At 45.2% G+C, this 26,754-nt stretch overlaps 1 protein-coding gene across 1 annotated transcript in view; it reads right to left on the bottom strand.

The window, feature by feature from the left end:
• Positions 1-553: 553 nt before the first annotated feature.
• The window catches only part of PLCD1 (phospholipase C delta 1), a 45,433-nt gene continuing 19,232 nt past the window's right edge, over positions 554-26,754 (bottom strand). Inside the window, exons 4-15 of the mRNA XM_026072288.1 lie at positions 24,491-24,620; positions 20,943-21,171; positions 19,602-19,803; positions 17,678-17,822; positions 16,441-16,590; positions 8,893-9,060; positions 6,906-7,062; positions 6,479-6,595; positions 4,479-4,657; positions 3,799-3,931; positions 1,399-1,548; positions 554-985 (exon numbers count right to left, since the gene is read on the bottom strand). Of these exons, the coding sequence (XP_025928073.1) occupies positions 894-985; positions 1,399-1,548; positions 3,799-3,931; positions 4,479-4,657; positions 6,479-6,595; positions 6,906-7,062; positions 8,893-9,060; positions 16,441-16,590; positions 17,678-17,822; positions 19,602-19,803; positions 20,943-21,171; positions 24,491-24,620 (1,852 nt within the window). The 3' untranslated portion in view covers positions 554-893. The remainder of the gene's footprint in view (positions 986-1,398; positions 1,549-3,798; positions 3,932-4,478; positions 4,658-6,478; positions 6,596-6,905; positions 7,063-8,892; positions 9,061-16,440; positions 16,591-17,677; positions 17,823-19,601; positions 19,804-20,942; positions 21,172-24,490; positions 24,621-26,754) is intronic.

Here is a 26,754-nt window from a genome sequence, read left to right as displayed (position 1 = left end):
ACCAGACTAACATTTAAAATGGTTTCTACTGCCACTTCCTCCATGGTTAAAAAAGACATTTTTTTTTTCTATAAAAACACAAACAAAAAAGATTTACGGCATTAAAAAAAAAGCCCTACTGTCAGTTCAGTGTATTTATTTCCACTGTCATCTGCAAAAGACATTCTCTGAGGTCTCTTTGAGTGGGTTTCACTTCGGGTTAGAGGGAAATCTGCCATTCGGTGGCCTCTTTCTCCTTCACAGACTCCGAGCCAGGCTTTGAATGCACAGGGACCTGGCTGAGAGCCAGGCACACAGGCAGAGTAGTGTTCATGTATTTTTTATTATAATACAAAAGGAATGTCAAGTTATATAACATGGGCCTGTGTAGTGCAGCTTTCTTTTTTAATCTGTAACAGATAAGAGGAGAATTTTTGTCCCTGTTTGGGACTTTATATAGTAAAGGATGACTGACATCTGAAGTAGTGTGAAGTCAACTGGTATCTGATCACTGGGTTTCAGGGTGTTCTTTTTTGCACAGGTGTTGGGTATTTTGTCCAGATGTCTGCCCAAACCCAATCCAAAAGCTGTAATTTGCTATCCCTATGCTCTCACTAAAAGCAGAATTAAAAATCACATGAATTAAAGTGAACTAAAAACATGCCTGGATTGGCGGAACAGGTACAAAACAATTAATCTCAACAACCCCATTAGGATGTTTCCAGAACACAAGACGGGAGAGGTTCGATGGCTATTTCACACCATGGGCCCTATGGGGCACCATGTGCTGCTCCGGAGAAGGCAATGGGGATTTGACGGGATCCTGTTGTAGGCAGATGTCGCACGAGATGCCACACGCTGAGGTCCTTCTAGGTCTGTAACGGGATTCACTGCGCCCAGAAAGAGTTGAGCCACTAATCACAGTCCTGGATATCAATATACACAAAGAGGGTGGAAGAGGAGTATGGGTCCCCATTCTTAGTTAGAAGATGGATGTGGCGGTAACCTGGAAGGAGAGACATAGATGGAAAGCAGCCTTTAGCCCTGTTGGGAAAACGTTTGCTAACATTTGCCAAGGCCCTGCAATAACATTTCCCATTTCTGTAGCTGCTGTCACCCCTGAGCGTTTTGCTCCTGGTGCCTCACAGAAAAGGTAGGTCAGACAGGCACATCTTCAGGCACCAGGAACATAACATGCCCAAGGCCACTGGCAATGGGAGATCCCCTTCCCTTGTTAGCTGCTGCTTCCCCAGAGACAGTGTTCAACAGATGCTCAATAAGCCATTTACCATCTTGTCCAGGCCACAGAGAGAGGGTCTCTTGAGACCTGCAGTGCAATGGGCTCTAAACAACTCAACTAGGACACAGGAGCTTTTTGAAGGGCTCAGGGGGTGCAAGAAACTGGGAGCAGGGCCTTACCTTGCTTCAGACTAGTGAAGGGGAGGGTGTACTGCCCGATGAAGTCATTCTTGGTTGACATGTCGAAGTCTTCCACCACAAACCGGACTAGGGCAAGCTCGGGGATCTCTATGTCAAACGTAAACTCTTCATCCCACTTCGGGTTAAAGCCTGAGCGACATAGACAAGGATGGAGATCAGAGCTGGTCGCAGACAAGGATGGAGGTTAGAGATGCTTTCAAACTGATGTAGCCTTTGCTTGACTACCAGTTCAAGCTGATTCATGCCAAAGGTCATGCAGGCGGTGCTGAGACCCTTGTTCCCAGCTCTGACACTGATTTGCTACCTGGTCTTAATAAAGCTTTCAGCTTAGGCTGCAGCACATCCTAACTTGCAGCAGACGAATCATGTGCCCACTGTGGACCTCAGCACTCGGGTCTCACCAGCTGCTACACAAGGGCATCTCAAGTAGCCATTGGACCAGCAACAAATTTTTACAGCCCCAGGCCAGGGGAGAACAGAGGGGAGAGCTGGGCCTTTATACTGTGATGGCCTTCTAGCATCTGCAAGTTTATGCCTCATTGACTGCTCGAGGTACACCCATCCATTACTACTCTGTGCCTCGGTTCCCCTGTCTGCAAAAAGGGTTAATGATGACGAGCGTCTATCTGTGAAAAACACCATCAYCTATGCGAACAAGATGCTTTACCTCTCCCCGTATAAGGGCAGTGTCTGAGAGAGCCAGACTCACTCCATTTCTGCTATGGATAAGGAACACGCAATCCAGACTTACAAAGCAAACAAAGCTAAGACTGTCAGAGGAGAGGCAAAGCGCAAGCGCTGTGCACTCTCTCTCCAGGCCACAGCGAGCGCTTTCTGAAGTTTCAATAAACCACTCCCCAGAAACACACAGGAGAAGAGGACATCCTGTTCGAAACCCTGCTGCCATCAGCATAGCCTGTCTGGAATGACAGTCCGAGGACAGCAAAACATCAGGCCAAGCCTGCTGGTCATGGAGGGTCTGTCGACGATTTGACAGGAGGCAGGGTCTTTCAGATCACCTGAAGGTGCTGAGATGGGTTCATGGAAACACCAGCTCTGAGCTGGAGCATTTTATTCTGCCATTCACAGAATTAGATCCATTGGACTGTTCAGATAACACACATCTATCCCTGAATCCCTTTATTCTTGGAAAAAAATTGCTTATCCCAAGAAGCAGGAATCATGAAATCAGCTTAAAAATTATATTTTAAATTATATTTAAAAAAAAAAGAATCAGCAGTAAGGCTTTTTTTGCCTTTTCTTTCTTAACCTTTAAGGTGCACACAGGACCCAGTCATAGGAGGGAAGCCACAGCTGTGTTTGACTGACAAGAAAGGGTCCATGGGGAGGTGAAGTATCTGAGAGATCTCTGAGAAGGTCAGTGCTGGGTAAGACTGGAGCCTGGCTCCTGAAGCCACAGCCTTGCACCCTCACCTGCCATGCTATTCTGGTATGAGTGAATTTAGCACCAATGCCACTTTGGCCGAGAGGATGCGCAAATGCAGTGTTCCTGCCTCACGCAGGGGCTGTGAGCTATGCAAAAGGTTCTCCCTTTGCACGGACCACGTTACATATGAGGAGAGGCTGGGTTTGTTCAGCCAGGAGAAGCCTAAGGGGTTGTTATTGCCATCTTCCAATACCTGCTTACAGAAAAGGAGCCGGGCTCTTCTTAGAGATGTGCAGCAAAAGCATGAGGGGTAATGGGCACAAGTTGTGACAAAGGAAATTCTGATTAATTCTGACTCTTTTTTTCATGGGGGCATTCAAAGACTGGATCAGCTGCCCAGAGAAGATGGCGAATCTCCATCCTTTGAGATATTCAAAACTCAACTGGGCAATACCCTCTGCAACTTGACAAGTGAGGCTGGTCCTGCTCTGAGCAGGGGCTGGACAAGCCACCTCCAAGGTCCCTTCCAACTTCAAACTTTTGTGAGTCTGTGACTGTTTCAGGATAAAAATCAGCCTTATAAGAAGCTTTATTTGAGTAGACCTTAGTGAGGACCAGTGCATCCCAGAGCAAAGCCAGGTGCATAGGGGTAAAGCTCTGACTCTGCAGTTTTGACAGCCAATATAAAAACAACTCAGATGGCTCAGGCTGATGTTGTTTTGTAGGGCATTTCTGCATCCAAACATCTTGGATGGACAAAAGGTGGATGAACCCCTGAAGGAGATGACCTGGAGGGACATGAATCTGTTGAGCTAGTTAATACCACTGGCAGTCTATAACCAGGGTCCCTGAACTCAAACAGGCCTACAGCATCTCATGTATCCCTTCAGTGTGGGTAGGCTTGGATGCACCCAGGGCAGCAGGTCTTGGTGAGGAACACACTGCCATGTGTGATCCTCCAAGGGAGCTCAGCATGGAAGAAATTCCCTTACCATTGTTTTCAATGACTTTGGTCTGTTTCTTGTTGTTGTCCTGTTGAATGCCATGGATCTCAACTGTTACCTTAGGATCAACGATGGAGTTTTTGCTTTTGTTCACCTTGGGCAGCTGCTGACCAGAGATGATCTGCAGAGGAAACAGAGAAAAAGGGCAGGCTGTCAGAAGGAGGGTGGCTCCCTGGCCAAACTTTCCTCTCCTTCTGCAGGAGTGTAGGACCTGTTGTGACTGGTTAGTGCTGATGTTTTAGGGTCAGCATTGTGACATCCTTCAGAGGAAGTTGTAATAAGCCAAAGCACCTAATGACCATTTCTTCAGCCCAACAGGCTGGGCATGGGACAGGGAACAAGGAATTTCTCCAACTCTTCCCTGAAATGATCAGAGGATACTTGGAAATAGCAGAGGCGACTGTTTGCTGACTGCATGTCTGTAAGATGCCTGTGTCTTCCCGTACAGTGGATACTGTCATTGACCTCTCCTGGTGTCAAACACTAAACACGTGAATGAGTCCCTAGAGGATGGAAGCCCATATAGGACTGAAGCAGAGACTCTGACTGTTGGAAATCAGTGGGGTCAGGATAACGTTGCCCAGATGGGACCAGCAGAAAGAGAAGGTACAACCTGCAGCCCCCCAGGGTGGATGCTAGTGATACAATTTTCCAAATTCTATTCTTACTTTAAGCAGAAGCTTCTTCCTTGTCCCCCATGTTCCTTCTGTGATGGATTTTGGATTGAATTTGGTTTGCTCATCCCGGAGGAATTCCGGCTTTAAGACATACCCAGAAAACCCATTGTCCTGGAACCGACCCTGGTAGACATCCATTTCTGTGCCTGCTGTCTGGAAATTTAGGGCAACTGCAACATAAATTAAAAAAACCAGTCACTTTCAAGTAAATCAATGGGAGTCTTTTTATACTCATTCTGTTCACCCAAAATGGCACTGCATGGATGTAAACATTGGCTTCTCCATCTGCACAGAGCAGTGATACACTCCAACCCTCACAGCCTGCTTCCCCGAGGATTTCTCACATTCAGCACTGTTAGAGGCAAAAGGAGCCAACACAGCCATCCCAGTCGTCCTCCCACCTGCCACTGGGTCAAAGAGCATCCTGCATTGAATTTGTATCATCCATTGAACAACCTCATCTTTCAAATAAACCCATTCATTTCTGTGCTGAAGGAATTATCTCCTGCAGTGAATTCAGACAATCCCTCTCAGATTGTTTCTCTGCTGGCTTAGCCTCACTAGGAAACCTCCTTTCCAGTCCAAACATAGTGACCTCCTTTTGCCATCCTTATGGCCATCAATGCCTCTGCTGGTTAGACTGGAGAGCGCTTCACTATCTGAACTCTTCATTCAGGAGTACAGAAACTGTGATCAGATGACATTTTTATTATCACTTGCCCAAAATAGATCAAGCCTCACTGACGTCCTAACACCAAGCAGATTTCTTGTACCTTTTCCAATTTGTCAACATCCTTTTAAAAGCATGGATGTCAAAACTGGATTCAGGCTCTGGGAATGATCTCACTAATGTCACATAGGGAGAGATATGGACTCCAGTGCCTACTCCATACTCCGCTGACATCTCAAGTGCAGTGATAACCTCTTTAGCCACCTCAAAGAAGGCTCCAGGACAGCTGACAATCTATCTTGGTCCTGGGGCCTAGGCACCCTACAGTACTTGAAGGCCATAAGCATTTTCAGCCACTCCTCTACTTCTGCACACGCTTTAGTAACTGCAGTATACTGATTTTTCTGCAAGTACTCAGGGCTTCTGAAAAAATCTTATTTTGGGTGCCCATATATAGGATTCAGGTGCCTGGTTTAAGGCATATAGATCTGGCCTCAGTGTATCCCGAAAGATGCAACATCATCTGCCAGGGACTCTCCTGAGGTCAGACTCCTTGCTGGGGGACAGGTCCATAGGTGCTACCCACAGGGCCTGCAGTACCCCACTGATTCACGCACTACCAGGCACATCCAGCCCATGCAGGTCCACATGGACGGGGGAGAGGGAGCCCTACATCTGCAGCTTCTCTCGTCCATCGGGACAGTATAGGCACAGCTGGGAGGCCTCCAGCATCCACACAGAAGAGAGCCCAGCATGCCAGCCGCTAGCCTGGCCCTTTTCACTGCACCAGGTTTCCTGGATGAGAGCTGCAACATGCTTCACTTAACAGACATCTTGGAGATATCTATATGCTGTCGGGGTTTCAATGTCCCAGGAGCAGACAAGACATGCTGCTTTGACTACAGGAAACATCTCAGACTGCAGCTTGCCCCTTATGGTTATGGTCCTGCCCTAGGGCTTGAGAGATTTAACTTTCATTTCCAGCCCTGCCACAGATTTCTGCATGCTCTTGGATAAGTCACTGTATCTCCTGGCTCCCCCCCTGCCCCTTCCATGTTACATGGCAATAACTGTGCTTCCACAGGGATGCGCTCATTAATTTGCACAAAAGGTTCTTCTAACAGTAATGAGGTAGGCCAGAAAATGGCCTATGTAAAGTCAGCGAGAACTGACTGAAGAGCTGATTTCTCCTGGTGACCACTGAGCCTCTCTGCCAGCAAGTGGCTTGAGATCACACATCTACCTCAGTTGAGGCCCCACCACACCAGGTCATGAGTGTCCTGGCTAGGTTCACCCTCTCACAGCCCCCCATTGCACCCACCGATCTGGCATCCGACGTTCCACAAATCGACAGGGTTATAGTTGGAGGAATCTGTCCTCCAGCCTGCAGGGTAGATCCGACTCAGGTGCCTGATGTTGTGATGAATAAAACTGTTTCCTATAGAAAAAAGAAGAAAATGTCCCTTTCAGTGACGAGGACTACATTTCTCTCTTCTTAATGCCGTATATACTGCTCCTTTGCCTGGCGGGTCTGGCTGTATGTGAGCTGCCTGTGTAAAATGCCCTTCTTGGTAATAGTTTCTACAACATAAAGTTATTCCCTGTTTCTCATCATGACATGCCTGGTCAAAGAGACTATGACCTATATCTTTGGGGATGCCATCTCCCCATGCTTGACTACTGCTAGCTGTCGCTTTATGGGGGACTGGGACAAAGGACAGCCTTTTGCCAGGACAGAACGTACATACCAGACTCCTGAGCTAGCTTCAGAGCTTTGCTCTCTGAGAACGATGACATCTCACAGAAAGCCCGGGGGTGACTGCGGTCTCCGAAGCCATTGAAATGAACACTCTTGCAGTAGACAACTGTGTCTGACAGCTCCTTGGCCAGCTTCAAGGTGTCACTCTAAAAACAGGAAAGCAAGAGGTCTGTGGGAAGTTTCTACAGTCCCGCTCAGAAATGCTCATCATGTCATGTCTGGGATTCCTGGGGCTTCTCTTCTCCAGCCTCTCCAGCTGAAAAGGATGCCCAGTATCAACACTCAGCAGCACCCCTGCGCAGAGGAACAGCAGAAAAGGGGCAGGCTGCCCTTGCCATATCCCTTTCCTTCCATGGAAATTGTTAATCCCTCCACTTGGAGCATCAGTTGGGAATACCACTGGCACGTTTCACCAGTCCATATATTAACCTGTCCGATGATAACACCAGCTTCCCAAGTGTTACCATCCAGAATATTTCACTGCATCTAGGTCATCATTCCTTCTGCAGTTATTTACATGTTGTTACGTGAATGGCTATTACAGCTTGGCTATTGGAGCTCACAAGTGATTAGGGCTGCAAATGTGGGAATAACCCATCTGGCCTGTATTGGTGAGCTAAGAATGGATTTCACACAGCAGATGCTTTGCTGTTCCAACGCCCTTGTTGCATGATGTCCTCTAGATGGATTTTCTCACTGTGTTGGTGGGACACCCTTTCTAGTGCTTTCTGCACAATCACTTGTATTTCAGCACCAATGGCTTCCTCCAGTAGCTAAGTTTTACAACCGAGCTTTAGCAATGACTTCCCATACTGTCACGGTGCCAAGCATGCAGACCTGAAAATAAGGGTAAGGGAATGATGCTTGGGCCTCCGTAGAGCTTGGGCCTGTTTGCCTTCAATGAAGAAGACCCAAGTTGTTTTCACAATGCTCTGGTTCCTGCTACTCCACTGCCACATTCATTCATGCAAGGATTAAGCAAGAGCTGCCAGCTCCCATCAGACAAGGAAAGAAAATAACAAACTTCAAAATAATACACGCTGTTGACTACAGATCAAAGAATGAAATAAACCCTTCAAAGAACAAGTGAGTCAGCAAGGGAAATCATAGAGCAGACCGGATCTGGAGGCAATGTCAACCAGCTTTGGCATCAGTGGGACTGAATGCATTTATGCCACCTATGAATCTGGCATATGCCATAAGGTATATGGCTTTCACAGTGACGTGCAGGCTGAAAAAATGAGCGTCCTCACATGGGGAAGTGAAACACCGGTGTGAAGGCCAGCCTTTCCCCCAAATAGTCATCCCAATTGTTTTGGTAACCTTTCACCCTTTCCTCATAGCTCTGTAGCTCTTTCCCCCACACAGGGCCAGTAAAACATGACCAGTGAGCACGCAGGTATCTCCCAAAGTGTGAGCAAATAAACACCTGCTTCTGGTAGGGAACAATATCATGATGATGCCCTGACATACGGATGTCTGAAAATGAGACAGAGATGGAGCACACATCTTCTCCCCCATTGCTTCCATAAATACTACAGGGTCCACCCCAGGCAAACAATCCTTCCACCTTGTTTCAGGACAAGAAACCAACCTTCATGCTTGGATGGCTCTGTGAGATCTCTGTGCTTGTTTCTGGGACAGAGATCGTTAAGCTGAGCAAGGACCAGGACCCTTAGCTCCAGTGCTTTCAGTGATTTGCTCTACCCTATTCCCAACTGAGGGGCTGAAACCATGCTGGAAACTGGCTTAAATGGGACCAGATTTAAAGTATATTTCAATTAATTCTTTTTTCTTAGATCATGGCACAAAGCCCACCTAGAAAGTGGTTTGCCACCATAAGGCATGAAATAGGCAAACAGGTGGGATTTCCCCAGAACTTCAAACCTTCTGCAACAGGCAAAAATCCAGTTTATAGCTCTTTCTCCCTTTCCAGGTCTCCAAAATTCAGGAACTCAGTTATGTCTTTGACTCACCTTCCCCTTCTGCTCTACTTCGGTCTTTACAGATTCATCTTCCATTTCAGCCGCTTCATCTTCATCAGAGACATCCTCAGCCTCCAGGTTATTGTTCCCATTTGTTCCAGTGGGATCCTCTTGCCTGCTCAGCTTCTTCCCTTTCACAAGGATCTTCCCTTTTAATTGCTGCACCAGGAAACATTGACAAAACAGCTGGCAGTTAGAAAAGATTCTGACCTGCTCTGAAGGAGCAAGGGATAACAACTCCTGAGCTGTAATCAGGGCCAGGGCCCTTTGGAGTTTCATCTGTCCCTGATTATTTTCCACAGATACAGGTAAAAAGTAGTTCTGTTCTTCTGCTGAAGCTTTGCCCTGCCTCTGTCCAGCCCCTGAGACCACAGCCATGAATTTGAAAACCCCAGATAGCTCATTGATCCCCCTCTGGTACAGACGGTCCATCCCATCAACACAATGACCTAAACATCAGTGCTACTAAAGGCCAGAAAAATATCTTTTTTTTTTTCAAAATTGAATGTGGCCCAGTGAACAGGGGCAAATCTGGAGGTCTGGACTCATGGGAGCTATTCATGGCACCGTTACTGACTCTTCTGTATGGATACAAATCAGCCTCTGCAATGTATGAATATAAACACTACACAACTTGGGAAGCTGTGAGATCCATGCAGGGACTGAAGCAGTACAGCCCTGTGCATCACTAGGCTGTTTAATGGGGATAGGTCCATTAAGTTCTGGACAGGTGCCTTGTACCTAGCACACAAGGCATTTTAATATGTATGGGAGCTTGTAGGTAAAATCTGAGAGTGTTGACAACCTAAGGAAACATTCCCAAACCAGACCCCTCCCAAAGATAACTCCTCTTCTGTGAGGGACTCCTCCATCACTGCTACCATGGTGTGACACAAACAATAACCCTGACAACACTTAGGGGCTTAAAAGGCATTTTAGAAGCAACGGTCCTGGAGATCAGCTGCTGAGAAGTGGTATTAAGCCGTAAGCAACAGGAGGCCTGTGAGCGAGTGTGAATCCCTGGTACCCTACTGGAGAGGAGCTGCAGGGGATTCACTTTCTCCTCGCCCACTTCCATAAGTTCAAGGGTAGCACTGAAGCTTTTGCACAGCTCGGCCAGGCTGCCTTTAAACAAAACAAAACCTTGGGTGGTGGGTGCTCAGCCTGCATAGATCAGCATATGCCAGTGTAACACAGCTGGCTGCTTGCCTAATCCAAGGAGCACATTTCTTGTGCTGAATCAGCTCTCTCCAGCCTCTTTCAATATCTACATGAAACCTCCAGGTGAAGTGGAAAAACAGCATGACTCCAGTGCCAGGAACATGCTGATAGCACATGATGCTCTCATACAAACATACCACCACCGTGACCCAGCACTTGCACCAGATCTGACTGCTGAAGCAAGGCTGAACCCTTGAGAGGGCTGACTCTGAACCCAAATGAGGCAGCAGGGAGCAATATTGAAAAGGGTGACTGCCCAGAGGCTGTCTCCAGGGGAATGAGGTATGCCTCAAAACCAGTTAATTCAGCCCAGGAGCCCTCCTTCAGCTTCCTGTGATTCCCACTGGCACATGGATACTTTTGGTACTCCTGGCTATGGACAGTGTTGCTTACTCCAGCAAAATGCAATCTCAGAATTAGCCAATACAATCCCTCAGTCTATATGTAACACGTTCTCCCTTCTCTCAGTGACATCCTATATTTGCCCCTTCCACCGCAGCAAAAGAAACAGGCCTCATTGTTCTCAAATGACAGGGCTGTGGAAAACCAAGGATCTTCGTTAAAGCAACACAGATTTTTGAAGAACGCTATTCCCTCTTGGCGTGTGCAAGCAAACGGCATCATGTCTCAGCAGATCAGCCTGACTCCTCACTGCCCAGCCAAGCTATGCATAAAGTTTGGTTTGGGCTGAAATCTGACCCTGGCACCTGCAGAAGCAGCCAAGAGCATTTTCCTTCAGTTACCACAAATGATGTGTTTACATTGGGGCACTTTCCCTGTCACTCAAAAGCTGCACAAAGGCATCTGGGARGAGGCTACCCATTACTGGACAATGACTGACTGGAAGAAAAGGTCAAAAGCATTCAGAGTATAGCAGTGTCCTCCTCCCCACATCCAGGCAATCCTCAGCCAGCCCAACTCCTCAGCCCTCTTCTAAGCAGAGTTTTGCCTTGCTTTTTCACATGCACAGATGGGAGATATAATGGCTCATCTTCAAGTTTCACTTCAAAACTGCCAGTCTGTGGATTGCATCCACATCCCATCTTTCCTGCTCTCAGGATCCAGCTCTTCTCTGTCCTTCCACAACACCCACTGGCAGCCAGTGAAATCCAGCTCTCTGCAAATTTCCAGGCTCCATTCAACACTTTGGGTAGACTGGCCTGGGGGGGCTGAGTTGGTGGGGGGACGCAGAGAAGCACTGCTACTCCTTTATGGGCTGTAGACAGCACCATGCTATACATTATTATTCTCTGCTTCTGCTTTCTAATGTCCCCTAAGGGGTTTCAATAACTTTACCAGTCTTCATTTCACAGTCCAGCACTAGAAAACTAGGGATAAAAGGTGTTTGGGGCAGGTTGTTTGATTCACTATTACCAAATGGAATACTAACCCTTTTTAAGCTATTACAATTTAGGACAGACTATCTGTCCAGCAAGTGGGAGGTGTAATTTCTGGCACAGACCTACCCTAGGTGGCTGAGTAACATCAGCAGGGACGGCACAGCAAGGTGGCCTTCACCTCGGCCCCTAACCACAGCCCATACCAGGACTGCCAGCAGTGGGTCTGTTGTCCCAAATCACTCAGATAACAGGTCCTCAGTGCTGCTCTTACCCACGGACACCGGTCAGCCTGGGCTGTTAGACAGGATGCTCAATATGGTGATTACAGTGGTCCCCTCTGGCCTTGAAACCTAAGGCAGTCCTGTTGCATCGCAAAGGTTTAATATACCCTAGTGCAGGTGACTTCCACCATGCCTATGAGGGAGAGCAGTCCATGTGCCACCAGACCCAAGATAAGATGCATTAGCTTACTGGTTCCCATGCAATCTCCTTTCAGAGGGGTGAGATTCACCCCAAAACAGATTGTTTTCATCTCCATTTCCTGCAGAAGGTGCTGTTCTATAGCAGCATTGCACCAAATTCACCCTGCAGAAGCTGCCAGTGCTAAGCATTATCCTCCCTCATTTAATAGGGGTAGCAGGAAGCAAAGTCCTAAATTTCAGAGCTTATCTCCTTTAACGAGGTTTTAAATCAATAAATATACACAGGCAGAAGCACACACACACACACTCATTTTAGCTCTCTTGGTTTTCCTTCATGTGATATTAAGTACTTCTGGCCTAACTTAGCCTGAGGGGAAAGACAGTCAGTTCATCAGTTCAGCTCTGTTGAGCAGATCCTTTGTCTCAGGGAGAAGCACGAGCATTCCCGAAGTACTCAGCAAATATTCTCCAAGTAGACCATAAAGCTATTCCAACTGCCTGTGGCAAGCACTAGGTCAAATACAACCTAAGACAATGGTAATGGCTACAAGGACACTGAACCAGGAACGTATAGTATGGTCGTTGCTGGAACAGGGGCATCTCTTGCCCTTTCTTATATGGCCTGTAAGTCTTATTGCCTTAGTTCTCCGCAAGCAAAGCTCCCTTGCTTGCCCACCTGCTCACCAAGCAAGCTCAGCTCTGCAAGGGCAATGATTCTGACACCTGGCTTTGCTCCCTTTGGGAGTCTGGGATTTGAGGCATGGCAACCATCTTAAATCAAAACTCTGTTTATTTTATCAGAAGCAGCAAAGCTGCTACGAGCAGAGTATTTTAAAAGATCTGCACACATGTGTTTCTCCTACCTGAAAGTATCTGACCCCTAGCAGCAACCTGTAAGCCATGTTCCCATGGCAAGGCCCTGATTTCCAACTTTAATCTTGGTGGGAGTGGAGGTTTGTTTGTTAAAGGGATCCACCTCATCAAACTTTCTGTTCTTTCAACACCTCCTTTAGAGTCAACAGACAGAACTAAATACTTCTGGGGTGTGATTCATCTGGCCTATTTAGACAACCACTTAGGAGGAGGTGAATCACACCTCAGACTCCCCTGGTTATATTAACTAGTTCTCAAAGGGATCCCAAAGTGACTTGCTCAAGTACAGGGATATACAGGGTCTGAGCAGTGCTACCTTACACCCCACTCTCAGGAAAAAAAAATACGTCTCCCTAGATTTCAGAGAAGCTGTGAGGATTAACAAGTTCATGTTCATAAGGAGATATGTAGACCAGATGCATAATTCATACCACAGCTCTATCAGCTCTAGGCCTGAAAGCCACACTCTGAACGAGGACAGCATATGTCTTACTGGGGGGGTTCCACTCAACAGCCTCAGTCTATGGTGTAAAAGTAGACTGGGTATATGGCTCTTGGGGCCAGCTGCTGACTTAGAGACCTGCTGCTGAAGCTGGCTGGGACTTTGCTGAACCAAATCTAGAGGCATTTGCTCCACTGCCATGAGCGCAGTGCAGGGCAGGGCACCAACCCGGTATTCAGGTCAGTTGTGCCGAGCCCTGTGATGCCACTGCTACACTGGAAATAGCTCAAAGATAAGTGGCTCAAAGCGATGCTGAATGGGGGCACCAGAAGCAGCAATGGACATGATCAATGGGACGGCTGGTGGGATGGTGGAGGTATGGGATGGCGGAGTCTGCAGCCACAAGCCTTTCTACAGGGGGATGGGGAGACAGAGCCCTTCTGAGGTCACTGCACTGGGGTTCCAGAGTGGGGAGCTCAAGGTCGCCCTACCAAAGCAAGTCTGTTAAGTCCAAGAGCCACCCTCATTGTGAACAAGGAAGTCCAACACAAAGAGTATAGAGGGCTCTTGGACTTCCATTGTGCTGGAAGCTGCATGCAATGCTGGCAGCTGTTTTAATCTCATTCCAGTGTTGTTTTCTGTCTCATTTCTAGCTAGAAGGCAAGGATGTGGGGAAAGGGCCCTGGCAGACCTCTGTGCAGAGCAGGGATGGGCAGAAGGACCTGCAACAAGCAGTCAGCAGCAGAGATCGGAGCAGCTCTCCCCCAGGACCCTGGTGCTGCCCCAAAGCTTTCCTGTAGCTTTTCTGTGGCTTTTGATCTTTCATCATATAGGTCTCAAATTTGTTATTGGGACTTAAAGACAGTGATTTAAGGGGGATATTTAGATATCTCTGTGTAGCCCAGCCATCTGTTCATGCACAGACCCTAATAAATCAGATGCCTGCCCTGGGCTGCAGTGAGAGTCATTAGTGTGAATACAAACTGTGTCGATCTTCCTTTAATTACTGATACTGTCCTGCTAACATACTCTGCAGCAATGCTTTGCCTGCTTCTATTTACAGCTTTATAGCCCTCTTCCCAGTGGCAGATCCCACCCTTTTTCTAAAAAAAAAAAAAAAAWWTWMMWTYYYYYMRKYYTYYYCCMWKSCMRSYTTWMMARGRARKKGRAAAMCCMARRRKTTTTTTKTTGTTTTTTTTTCCATAGTGTTTCAGGTTCAAAGTACTTTCCACAAACAGTCAGCAATTTAACCCTTCACACTCTTCTGCTTCACATGGCAGTCAGGCAGAGGAAAAGTACCAGAGGAAAAAGTATTGTTCACTGCATTGGCAACTCTTCTCTTTTTAAACTAAATGGATCAATCCCTCCACTGGAGCATATTAGCCCAGATCCATTCACTAAGGTAGATCCAGGCCCTTTTGTTCCAGCTGGAGCCACATGTCCATCTGGGCAAGCAGAGCAGCAGGTTAGTTGAGCACAAGAATGAGAAAAACATCTTTGGGAGGCTGGGGTCATTCCTGTACACACATCACACGTTTCTCTTTGATGTTTTTCTCCTTTCTTTTTTTATATTAYTCCCCTGACCTACAAAGCATTAACAGTGCATTGAAAAGTTGTCAGCAGCTTTCCTGCACTTATCCTGCACTGAGGATAAATAACAAGCCAGGAAGTGACACTTAATGCTTTGATTTTCCAACTCAGTAATAGCCTGCAGAGACCTGTCTCCATGCTGGGTGTATCCTCACCCTGGGACAATCACTGCTTAAAAGGAGGCAACTTGTCTGTGTCAGTGTAAAGCTCCTGCTGAAGCAACAGCATCAAAAATTATGATTCATCCTATTTATTGCACTGGTGCCTAGGGACCAACACAGATCAGCTKCCCTCTGTGCTAGGCATTGTATCAAGTGGGGTGCAACACTCCCAAACAAAAGGGGAAAGTCAGAAAGGGAAAAGAGAAAAAGGGAGAGGGAGAACAGGCTGTTTTCCCTCCCTTTTCTCCCCTGCTGACTGCCAGCTTTATCCCACCCACAAACTCCTTCCAGCTCCAGCTAAGCATTCTTGTCTATTTTTTGGCAAATCATTTCTCTAATAAAGAAATGCAATTTAAAGGGAACCGCAACTACTTTCACACAAGCCTGATTCTGCAAAGTGCCTAGGAGAGAACAAAGGAAAAAAAAAAAAAGGGTGGAAACAGGCACACAGTACATTGTGGGGTTTTTTTTAAACAATTGTTTTTTCATATCAAGATTCCATTTCCAATTTCTCTCTAATTGTCAGGYAATAATTTTATAGTGGTGGAACCCTGTTGAGGGCTATATCTCTCCTTCCACCCGCAGGGTCCGAGCTCGGCTTCTCAGCTTCATGGCCACCCTGGTTCACCGGGATCATGGGGGCATCTGACCTCCATGCAACCTCCTGCCTCCCCTTGTCCTCCAAGGACATCTCCACAGGCAGCACAGCTCTGCTGCCATACCCACCACTGTCCCACTCCAGGCCATTCTCAGTGGGATGATGTTCTGCTCTTGATGCAGTTTGAGACCACCTGTGTTTTTTTCCCTKGGGCTTTGAGGGACAAGCAATCATAGCTGTCCTTGCACTCCTTACCGCTCCCTAATTACCAGTCCGGGTCTTCACAGCAGAGTATCCAAGGCATTAAAGGAAGAGGGGAGCATATGCTGCGTCCATTAGCACAGAGCAAAACTGCTCACCCACCAGGGAATCAGGCAGTGTCCAGTCTCATCACATCAGAAACACAGAGACAACTTGTATCCACTTAGGTTGTATCCACAGTTAATCTTCCCTGCACGTGCAGTAACCTAACCGTGCTTCAGATGATTAGCCTGAAGAAGGTCCTATTCAGCTTTGTGGTGATCCAAGACAGATCCTCAGTACTCAGCTGCCCTGGGACAACCCACAAAAGCAACCTCCTCAAGGGACTAAGTGCATTGCCTGGCCTCGGTAAATGGACCAGAAATGTCCTCAGTCCCTCAGGGATGTCTCCTCTGAAACCTTATACAGCAAGCAAAGAGCAACATGGCTTGATGTGTGCCAGCTATTTCTAGATACTCCTATTTCTTGTTCCACTGCTACCCTCAGCAAGCTTTGTTCTTCTGCAAGGGCACCTCCCTCCAGCCTCAGGCATATTCTCCCCAACTTGGTGACCCAAAGGCCCAGCAAGAAGATGTACCTGTCTCTTGTCCCACCCTCAGCAGGCAGAAAGTGCTAGAGYGGCCTCGCTCACCTCTGGGGAGGGGAAGTGGGATTTGTTTCCATCAACTGGTGCGACCAAGAGCATGTCCTGCAGGATTGTCGTCATGTGCTGAGCCATGACCTTCTGCTGGTCAAGGCTGCAGTGGTTCTCCAGGGAGATGATGACAGGGTATGGAGAGGTCTAGAACAAGACAGCAACATCCACCATCAGTGAAATCTGCAATTTCATCAATCTATAGCAATTGTTATAAACCCCAGTGCTTCTAGAAGTTTTAAAAGGTACATTTTCTCTGGAAAAGTGTCAATAGCAGTGTCTAGAATTCTGCTAAAATGAGCATTTATTAAAAATGATATATTTAGCTGCAGTGTAGCTACTCAGATCTCTGTTGATGCCTTCCAAAAATGACAATCTTACGGACAGGGCAGTGGGTTGGGATGAGCTGCCTGCCACAGACTTCCCAGGGCACTTTGACGAAGCTCCCTGTGCCACCGTTCTCCACCTGCACCACGGATATGAGCACCTCCCTACCTCAGAGCAAGGACTGGAAGGGAGGCTTTGTAAATCACTAGGTTTGCTCAGATCCTTAGGTGGCCAAGATTTCACTCCACTGAATCCTTCCTCCTTTCATGCATAGGCCTGATCTAGTTCCCTGTAACCCCCTAGACATTTGCTGAAGACATTGTCATTGTCATTGCAGCCCTGAAGGAAACTTGGTGTAGGTCTCAACTCAATTGTACTGAAGAAAAATAGCAGAAAACCCAGAGAGTCTGGGCAGACCCAAAGTTTTGTGAAGGCTGCCACCCAGCGCTGCCATATAAGACTCCAGGCCTGCTTGTTTATTTTAATGCAGGATAGAAGCAGTCATTCATATCTATCCCTCCAATGAAGATGCACCTAAACTAGGGACATACTCTGAGATATAAAARCCAAGCAAACCACAGGCCTGTTTGCACTTCCCACCACATAAGTAGTTGTTCAAGATATTGGGCATTATTTTCATTGCTGTGGGGTCCAGGGTCCAGCTAGTGCTGGTACAGATTCACACTCAGACCCAGACAATGCGCTGCCTAACCAGTAACTCCCAGAAATGGATCTCCGAAGAAGGCAGAACATGGATGCCCAGACAGGACACATCTTCTACCCATGAGAAATGCTAAGGTGCAGACTTATTTTTTTATGGTCTCTGCTTCAAGGGCAGAGACATGCTATCAGTCTTGAACAGTGCAACATGAGAAATCTTAGAGGGTCTGAGTTCCCTCATCCTTACTTTGAAAGCATAGTTCTTGATGGCCTTAATGACATCACTGAAGAGGATCTTGGAGGTGAGAGTGTAGCCATGATAAATGATGGGCTCTGAGTTAGGGCCGTCCCAGCAATCCAGTTCCACACAGCGGCAGCCTTTGGTGAGGGCTCTGGAAACAAAGAACGGAAGTGGTTGGGTTTTAAACCTTCCCCTCCRTTTCAAAATGAGACTGTATCGGCAGAGGTATTTCCTGGGAAGCCTGACGAGGAGCTTGGGGATCCAGGGAGAAAAGAGGAGCTTGGAAAAATGGAAAAGCAGATGGAGAAAGGGTGGAATCAGGAGAGTTCAGAGTCAGTGAAGAGAGCTCAAGGCCAAGCAAGGAAAGCATACAAGGGATCTGAGAACAGAGGTCATGGAAGTCCAAGGTAATTGGCAGTGAAGGAGACATAGTGAGTGCCAGGTGAGAAAGGACACTCATATCTGTGCTCAAAGACTGTGCCCAAAGATCATGAAGAGAAAATGAAGAAATGATGCATTGGAAGAAAGACAGCAGGTCAAAGTCAGCCTTAGAAGCCAGCTCAAAGAGCCTGGATGATGTGCCTTCTTCATCTAGATCTGATAAGACATGGGGGATGAATCCTCGGAGCTGTCAGGGAGGGAGCTGTGGGAATTCTGCAATGACACCTGGGAAGATTGCTGAGAGCCAGTGTGCTGAATTGAGTCTACAGACTGAATTTCCCTTTGGAAAGTCCTGCCTGTAAATATCCACACTTGCATTTTCATTTCCTTTCAAATGTAATTCCCCCTATATGGACCTCTCTCTCTAGAAGGTCATTTTGTCTCTTTTACAGCAACTCCTTGTACATTTCAGATAACACATCTCCTTTGACTCATTGCAATAAGAGTCATGGGATCTTTTTTTATAGCCAAAACATAATTCCATAATTTTCAGATACTGCAAGATGAATTCATACAGCTAACGAAAAAGCAACTGGTGTCAGATTTCACTCTCTATTCTTTAAGCTTATGACTCTAGATAGTCGTCATTTCCTGAGAATCAGATAAGTAATAAGCAAAGGAAGAACTGCAGTCACCAGCTTGCTTATAAGGAAACTTTGTCTCACTAAATAACAGTGAAGAGTATAGATCATAGCAGTAGGAAGATAAGGTAGTTGCGCAAGTTAATGGAAGCCACCGCAAACCTCTGGCCACAAGTTGTCAGACACAGCATTCATCATTAAGGTCAGAAGTAGGCAACACCTAATATTCTGTCCAGGGATGCTGTGGGAGCATCTAAACTGCTAAAGAGGAATCATGCAGGAGCTTCTTGATCACCCACACTGTCTCATTAGCTCACATCCCAGCCCTTTTTGTGGACCACTCCAGCTAGTTTTCTCCAAGATAAACCTCAGCAGGGTTCTAGGGATGGTTCATGCCAGGAACTACTCCCAAAAGGCAATATGGATCATTAACATTATAGTAGTATGCATCATTTTTGGCTCCTTCCATTCCCTACACAGTCCTCCAGCTCTATCCCAGAAGTCTTTGCATCCTATAAACCCTTAGCACACATGATCTCATGCCATATTCTGTGGCATACAATAGACTCCCTCAGCTTCACACTTGGAAAACACCACGCTACAGGGCTGCAATCCAACCCCCATATTATTGCAGATATTTTAAAATGAAAAAAAAAAAGACACAAAGAATGTAGTAATTGTATGCTTTATAGTCAGGACACCACATGGGGCCCAGCAGAGATGTAAGATAAAGTGTTATGTAATGCAGACATGGCCAACCTGGTCTAGAAACAGCTCACTCTAATATGAACACAAACCAGTGTACACTGCTTCATCTCAGGGTTAGAGATTGCTTCTTGGTCCTCTTGCACCTATAGTATAATTGCATCTTGTGTCCACACACATACACACACACACACACACGTTACCTGATATAGGCTTCTGTGCTGCTTGGACCTGTCAGCTGGTCTTCCATGAGATAGGTATTGTGTGAGGATGACACCAAGTAGTGACTGAGAGGTTGAGTCATGTCCTGGTAAACTTTACTGTGAGACGAGTTGAATATATTCCCATCATCGGACAGCAGGTACATCAGGAAACCATCCTTGGTCATGGCATTACCTCTCTTGGCTGCCAGATAAATAGACACAAACCCCACAATGAAAATCTGACACCTCCAGGTTGTGCCATCTTCACCAGGTTTATAACTCTGCCTACAAATGCCTGTTGATCTCCAGAGGACCTCAGAGGCAAAATGTGCTCCCTAGACATTCAGCTGTTACTAAAGATGTTGATGCTGTTCAGGTGATGATGACAGCTTCATCAGACTGAAAATGCTTTTAAAACCCCTTTACAAGCATAGCTCTTTATGACACTTACTATCCTTGATAAGACCTAAAAAATGCCAAGAACAGCACTTACCCAAACCATCTCTAGAGATCTACAGTACAAACATCTCATTTTGAGCACCTCGAGTTCCCTTCATGTCCACACAGAGAAATTGTCAGATGTCTAAACACTGCCAGATAAATCACATCTAGATCCAATGAATATATGTTTTGCAAAGAGTAAATGCTAAAATGAACCCATTTTGAGGGGAAAGTGGAGTATTCCCATCTTGAGGGATGGAACTAGATCCCAGTCCAGTCTCCATATCTGACATCTATAAAGCAGCATTGTCCCTCTCCTGAAGTTGTATTAGGACAATACAGAAAGAACCTATGATCGTGGGATCATTTCTTGAACATGTCCTCCAACGTTCTTCACACTGGCTACTCAATTTTTGAGCACAAAGACAGTTCTGTGTTTGTTCTCCTAAACAGAAGTCACTTTCTCGGCCATCTACACAGAGACCTCAGCACCTGACAGCTTTTAGGTGTTCGCATTCAGAAAGACTGGCCTCCATTCCTGCTTCTGGAGAACAGAAACATTGCTATCTACTTAACCTTGCAAAGCCATCTGAGATCTTGGCTTTTAAATAGGTCATCAGAACCTTTCCCACAGGAATTTCAGTGCCCTCTAACCATCTCCTTATCAACCCCTTTCCTGCTGATCAATGTACCTAAGCTGAAGGAGAACAGAGAAATTTCCTTGGCTTTCCTGTGCACCCCTCTTCTGGAGCTGCTAATGTTTCCCTRTAAGACTGGTGTTTCAGAAACAGCTTCTAGCAGAGAAAGATACAAGGCTGCAGAAGAAAGCAACAGGAAAGCAATTCAGAGCTCATCAAGCAAGTAAGTTTTTGACTCAAGCCAGGCAGGGTTCCAGCCTACCTCTTTCATTGGGCTCGTATCTCTGAATTAAGGCAGGGGCAGCAACAACAGCGTCTTCTTCTTGCTGCGTCTCATAGAGGAACCTTACCAGATTCTGGCAGGACATGAACCCTTCAGCATCTGCGTATTTTTGGAAGATTTTGTCTATTTCCTTCCTCTCTGTCAGTATCTTGTAAAATTCCTCTATCTCCTCATCCTCCAGAGCCTCTGTTTTGGACTTGTCACAGTGCTGTAAACGTAGAGGGGAGAAGGAGTGAAAACCTTCTTTCCTTCTGGCATATGCCAGCCGTAATCTGCACCAGGGCTACACAACGCAGAACACAAAATAATTAGACAAAGTTACCGGCCAGTGAATGAGAAGCAACTGGTCAATGGTTCTCACGGATAAGCCCAAGTCATAGAACAGTTACAATTATTATTATTATTTACTCATATTATCAGTTTCAAGGAGCACCAGGCATGGTCCCAGCTCCACTACACCAGGTGCTGCGCAAACAAAAAGTTAAGAGGAAAGCTTCTGACAACCTAAGCACAAAGCAATGGTCAAGAGAAATGCATAGACCAAGAGATCGAGGAATACAGGGAAACACTTAACTCAGTGCATCTTAAACTATTGATAGAGACCCTGGTCTAAAATCTAGTAAGTAAAATTAAAAGAGCCTTAATCTTTGATCTATCATGACAGATGGAGCTATAGCCCTGGGTTTTATGTACAAAATGCATGTCTTGGTTTAACCAGTCTTCATACTAATCTCAGCCCAACTCTGCTGATGACCTCACTGATGGTCACAGTGGCCTTGTCAGTTCCTCAAGCAAGATGATAATGAGAGAATATTTCTCCCTCTGGAATGCCACCACTGGAATGCTTCAGTGACAGTTTATGGCCCACTTATAAAACCAAGTAAACTGATCACGATGCATTGTGTCCCACTGGCTGAACTAATGGCAAAGATTTTCACTTGTTCTTATGATTTCAGGATCTGCTAGGTAAAAGCTATGGGTTCCTCTCAGCGATGAGACAACCTGTGAAATGCTCAGTGCTATGGGCACCTTCAAAATAGGTTTGAGCACTCCTGGAACCATCCTTTCCTTGTTGCCTTCCGTGACCGTACCATCCTATACTGTAGATTTGGCAGATCTCACAGCCTAAGCAGAGCATGATATATAGTGACTGAAGAAGGAATGGAAAGAGGGAAACAGACTGGCAGAGACTGCAGGGATCCAGTGAATGACAGATTTTCTTTTCTTTAAGACAGGACTGAGTAAATAACATGATTTACTCCTCGGAAGCTGGCATTGTAAATGATGGGCCTGGGAATTTTGGTCATTAGTGACCATTAAAGGTCCTGATGACAATAGGACAATTGCATTGCCATCATAGTCACATTCCAGGACAGATCAGATGTAGTATGTAAAACTGGACTGTTTCTGCTTGGGTTACAAGAGCTCCAACTTAGAAAGAGAACCTCAGACCAAAATCTTGTTTCACTTCATTTGCGTGTGTCATGAACCATGAGTCCTCAATTAGGCATGGCTTGCCAGAAGGAGCCAGAACCTTTCTGATGCACGAGAATGAACATCCAGTTTGAAATGAGTGAGCAACTAGAAAAGATCTGTGTAGTGTCTGTTTGCACTGCATATGTCTTACTCAGGTGTGACTAAAACCTATACATGGACACAAAGTTATATGATGGAAAGCAAGAATAATGTATGACATGCCCTATAGCTCTCTCTCAAATACTTGATCACCCTTCCTTCCTGTGCCTAAATGAAGAAAAAACTYACTAATACAGAAAAGAAGATCACCCTCATAAGACACTGTAATGTCTCTCATCCCATCTAAGTTTAGGCAGTACGTAAACGAGGAACATAATTGCTGTAGGCCAACTCAGTGGTCAAACGGAGCAAGGCAGACACTCCCTGGAGGCAATTCAGACAACAAGAGATCTGAATTAATCTCCAAAAAAACCTCTGTTTCCACTGGCTGTACAGGAAGATTAGAACAACTACATGTCTAATGAGGGTACTTCAGTTAGCTGCCTGCATTTAGATGGGATGAGTCAGGGCTTAGTAACTCTTTGGACTTCTAGAGAAAAAAAAAAAAGAAGAGGAAGAACCTCATCAAGTTTCCACTCCTAGAGCTTCCCTCTAACTATTGAAACAGCAAAAGAGATTTGCTGAATGAAGAGGAGACTGTGCTTCCAAGACAAAGGTGTATTTTCAGATGCTTGATGTTTGAAGATATAGGGAGGGATCCATCTGTTGTATGATAGAATGAGATGAACCATGCCCCAGTCTCACTGAGCTTTATTGGCTTGATCTACATGGACTGAAAAGGAAGCATAAAGTGACTACTTCCAACATAGACATCTGCACTGGAGACATCTAACTCAATCAGAGGAATCCCAACCTTATTGCTGTTCTTTCAGGGTCTCCTGAGTAGGGAAGAAAGGACAAGATACACCAGCCAAAGCCAGCAGTTCATCTGGAGGATTTTGCAAGGAAAAAATTCTTAAAGATCTGCTGGCCACCTTCCCCCTAAATCCTTGCAGAGTTACCAGAGAGAGAGAGAGAGAGAGAGACCTCCATAGAGCAAGGATTATGGAACTAGTTCCTCCCTTGGGAGGAGGTCTTAGTGAAACCTTCCCAACCTCCCCTATTACCTGCTTGCAGGAAGGAGCAGAACTACCGCCTGGTGCCCACAACCACCCACATGCTTACCACTGATTAGAAAAAGCATCTTGGAAACTGTCTACCCATGAATTCAAATCCTCCTTCAGACGTGGTGAAAATTTGGAATTTATCCAGATAGTTTATCTCCCCTTGGCAGGAAGGCTCATTTAGAGAGACACTAAAAACTTAACAGCTGAGAAACTGTCATCCCTTCCATTATCTTCCCGTAGGCTCAGCCAGCGACTGAATCTCGAGAAATTAGAAGTATATGTCCCTGAGCAGATTAAATATGCCTTGGGCTATTAGAGCAACCAGACTGATCCAGGCCTGTGTGCAATGCCACATATCTATCATAATTCTGTTTCGTTTTTTTTCTGATTCACAGTTTCCTTCTGTTTACACCAGTCACTTGGCACCTTCCTTCTCTGAGAATGTAAAGATCTGGGTTCACAACTGTAACCCYGCTGATTTCAGATGGGTTTAAGCATTGTCATGTGCTCATGACATGCAAAACTACCAAAACACCTGTTACTCAATGTCCATTTGCACTTCGCTTTTTTCTTTTTCTCACATTATCCATGTTGGTATCCCATCTCTTTCTCAATCCTGGTAAAAAGGGACTTCAATGGTAAAGAGAGAAGACCTTCATTAAAGATATCGGCATCAGAAAAGAAAGATATCTTCATCAGAAGTGCTGTGCTAGCCTAACAATTGTCAGTGGGAACCTACTGAGCACCAAAAAGCCTGAGTCCTTCCTTGGTACAAAAAAAGATGCGAAGAGTTCATTTTAGCTTAGATCTCCAACCAAAGCTGAAAGCTGTGGGAAACCATGACCTCAGCCAAAAGCAAGTACTTTATCTGCTTGTTGTCTTTACCTGGAAAATCCTCTTGGCATGATAGTCATCAACTTCAATGTTCACTTCTTTCAGGAAGTTCTTGAGCTCCTTCAAGCTCATCTTGTTGTCTTTGTTTTTATCAGCTTTCCGCAGGCAACTATGAATCCAGCTGCAGGATGATGTAAGGAAATCTTTCCAGGCCAGTGCCTAGTCTAAATGCCTCCCGCTTAACCCATGAGGGGAAAAAATCCCTTCTGAAGTCTCTGAACCATCTCTCCAGCTGCTGTAAATCAGCATGGTACCACTGAACATCTTGCATCATCTTGCCTTCTGCTTTGAAAGGGCAAAATGGTGCTTTGGCAGCAGCAACACACTCTGTAATATGAGTGATCCTGACCCCGGAGAAGCTTTTCACCATCTGGCCAAAGCTGGATCAACTCTGTTTATCCTGTAGGAGTTTTTGGCCACAGCCAAATCACAAAGCAGTCTTATTTCTCTTTTATGACAGAAAGCGTATTTTGTTCCAGACTGTTAAAAGGGGATAGATGAAGGATGAAAAGAGCCCCCAGGAAGGGAAAACAGATTGTTACGGATTTGACCAATATTCAGTATATTAAGTTGAGCACTGAACAGAGATTCTCCAAAAGAAGCACTCACATTAATTTTTGGACTCACCTTCAACTTCTGTATTTATTTAAGGATTTCTACCTATATTTCTTAAGATTTTTTTTTTTTTGTGAGCATAATCAAACAAAACTTTGTGGATCTTGGCTTCGTAAAATGCATAAGATCTATTATTGTATTGTACTGTGACAATAATTCCTAAGAGCTTGGTTTATAGTATACTCAAGTTATTATGGATCTGGCTCAATTGCTATGAAAAATGAGCTTTTTTTGTGTGATGCCTGTTAAACTGAACTGGGTTTCCCATGTTCTTTTAGTTTCTTGGGAAAATAATATTTCAGCCAGTCAAGATACATTGGAGTTTTAACAAACATAAAAGATTCTTTTTGCCGCAAGGAACTGCATTTCTTTAATTTGCTTTAACTGTTGAATGAGTAAGGTCTTCCAGAAAAGCCTCCTATTTTTAATATAGAAAAATCATCCAAGTAACAATTAGATCTCCACAGATGTAAGCTTCTATGTCTTTCATAGGAGGCATTGCTTCAAACTCATTCCAAAAAGTCATTTAAAAAAGTGCCCAATCTCGATGTTGACCAAAAAACCCACTCAGAATTTCCAAATACCAGCTGATGCATATAGTACCATAAGCAGGCACTTCAAAATTCCCTGAGAAGAAACATTAACTGACAGCCTTAGTGGGTGCAGATGTAACCTTCAAACCAAGTATTCACCACAGACACCACTGCATTCACAGTATTTCTGTGAACTTAGAAATATGTGTAAACTGTTTGTAAATGGGACTATCAGATTTCTACTAGAAACCAAATAGGGATGACTAAAAATATTTGGTGGATATTCCATGAACTTGCTCACAACAGAAAAGCACACAAAACTTGGGATGAATGACTCCCAGCCAGAAGGAAAACTCATACATAAAACCCAGAATCAACGCAGACAATTTCACACAGCTCAGATGAAAAGTCCCCTGTATTTTCTGGTCTCAAATCATCCTTGGCACACATACCTGCAATATTTGCTAAATAACCTATGCCAACTTGTTGCAGGATTGAATTTGATGCTTAGTAAGATGCTACTGTATGTAGAAGAACAGTAGAAGTACTTTTTAAATATCAGGAGGTTTTATCCTTTATAGGAACGTAGGACTGGAAAGGACACATAAGCCGCTAAGCCCAGTCCCTTGCTACCACAGGCAATTCCATCATATCATAAGCTGAACAAACTCCACCTGAAACTAGTAACAGTTTTGCTCTCAATACTTCTAAATCTAACATTATTTCTAAATAATTTCTATATATAATTTCTATAAATTTCTATATATAATTTCTATAATTCTATATAATTTCTATATATAATTTCTAAATAATTTCTATATATAATTTTATATAATTCTATATAATTTCTATATGATAATTTTTATAATTTCTAAATAAAATACTTTTAAAATCTTGCTCATTCTTTACTTGCTCTAACCAAGGTTTCAGCGACTGGAAAAGATACAATGCACAGCAATTCTCTACTGCGGGGGGACAGGGTAGGGACTCAGCACTTCTTCCTCATCTATTTACTCTTCTCTTTCTGTGCTCACAGATGTGGAGAATGTTTCTGAGGTTTAAGGAAGTTCTGAGTAAGCCCAGGCTGCCAAGCAAACCCAGTGAAGA

This window comes from Apteryx rowi, unplaced genomic scaffold (assembly GCF_003343035.1).
Source record: "Apteryx rowi isolate R43461 unplaced genomic scaffold, aptRow1 scaffold_109, whole genome shotgun sequence".
Taxonomy (NCBI): domain Eukaryota; kingdom Metazoa; phylum Chordata; class Aves; order Apterygiformes; family Apterygidae; genus Apteryx; species Apteryx rowi.
The sequence above is the reverse complement of the archived record's forward strand: the minus strand, read 5'-3'. Positions and strand labels throughout refer to the sequence as shown.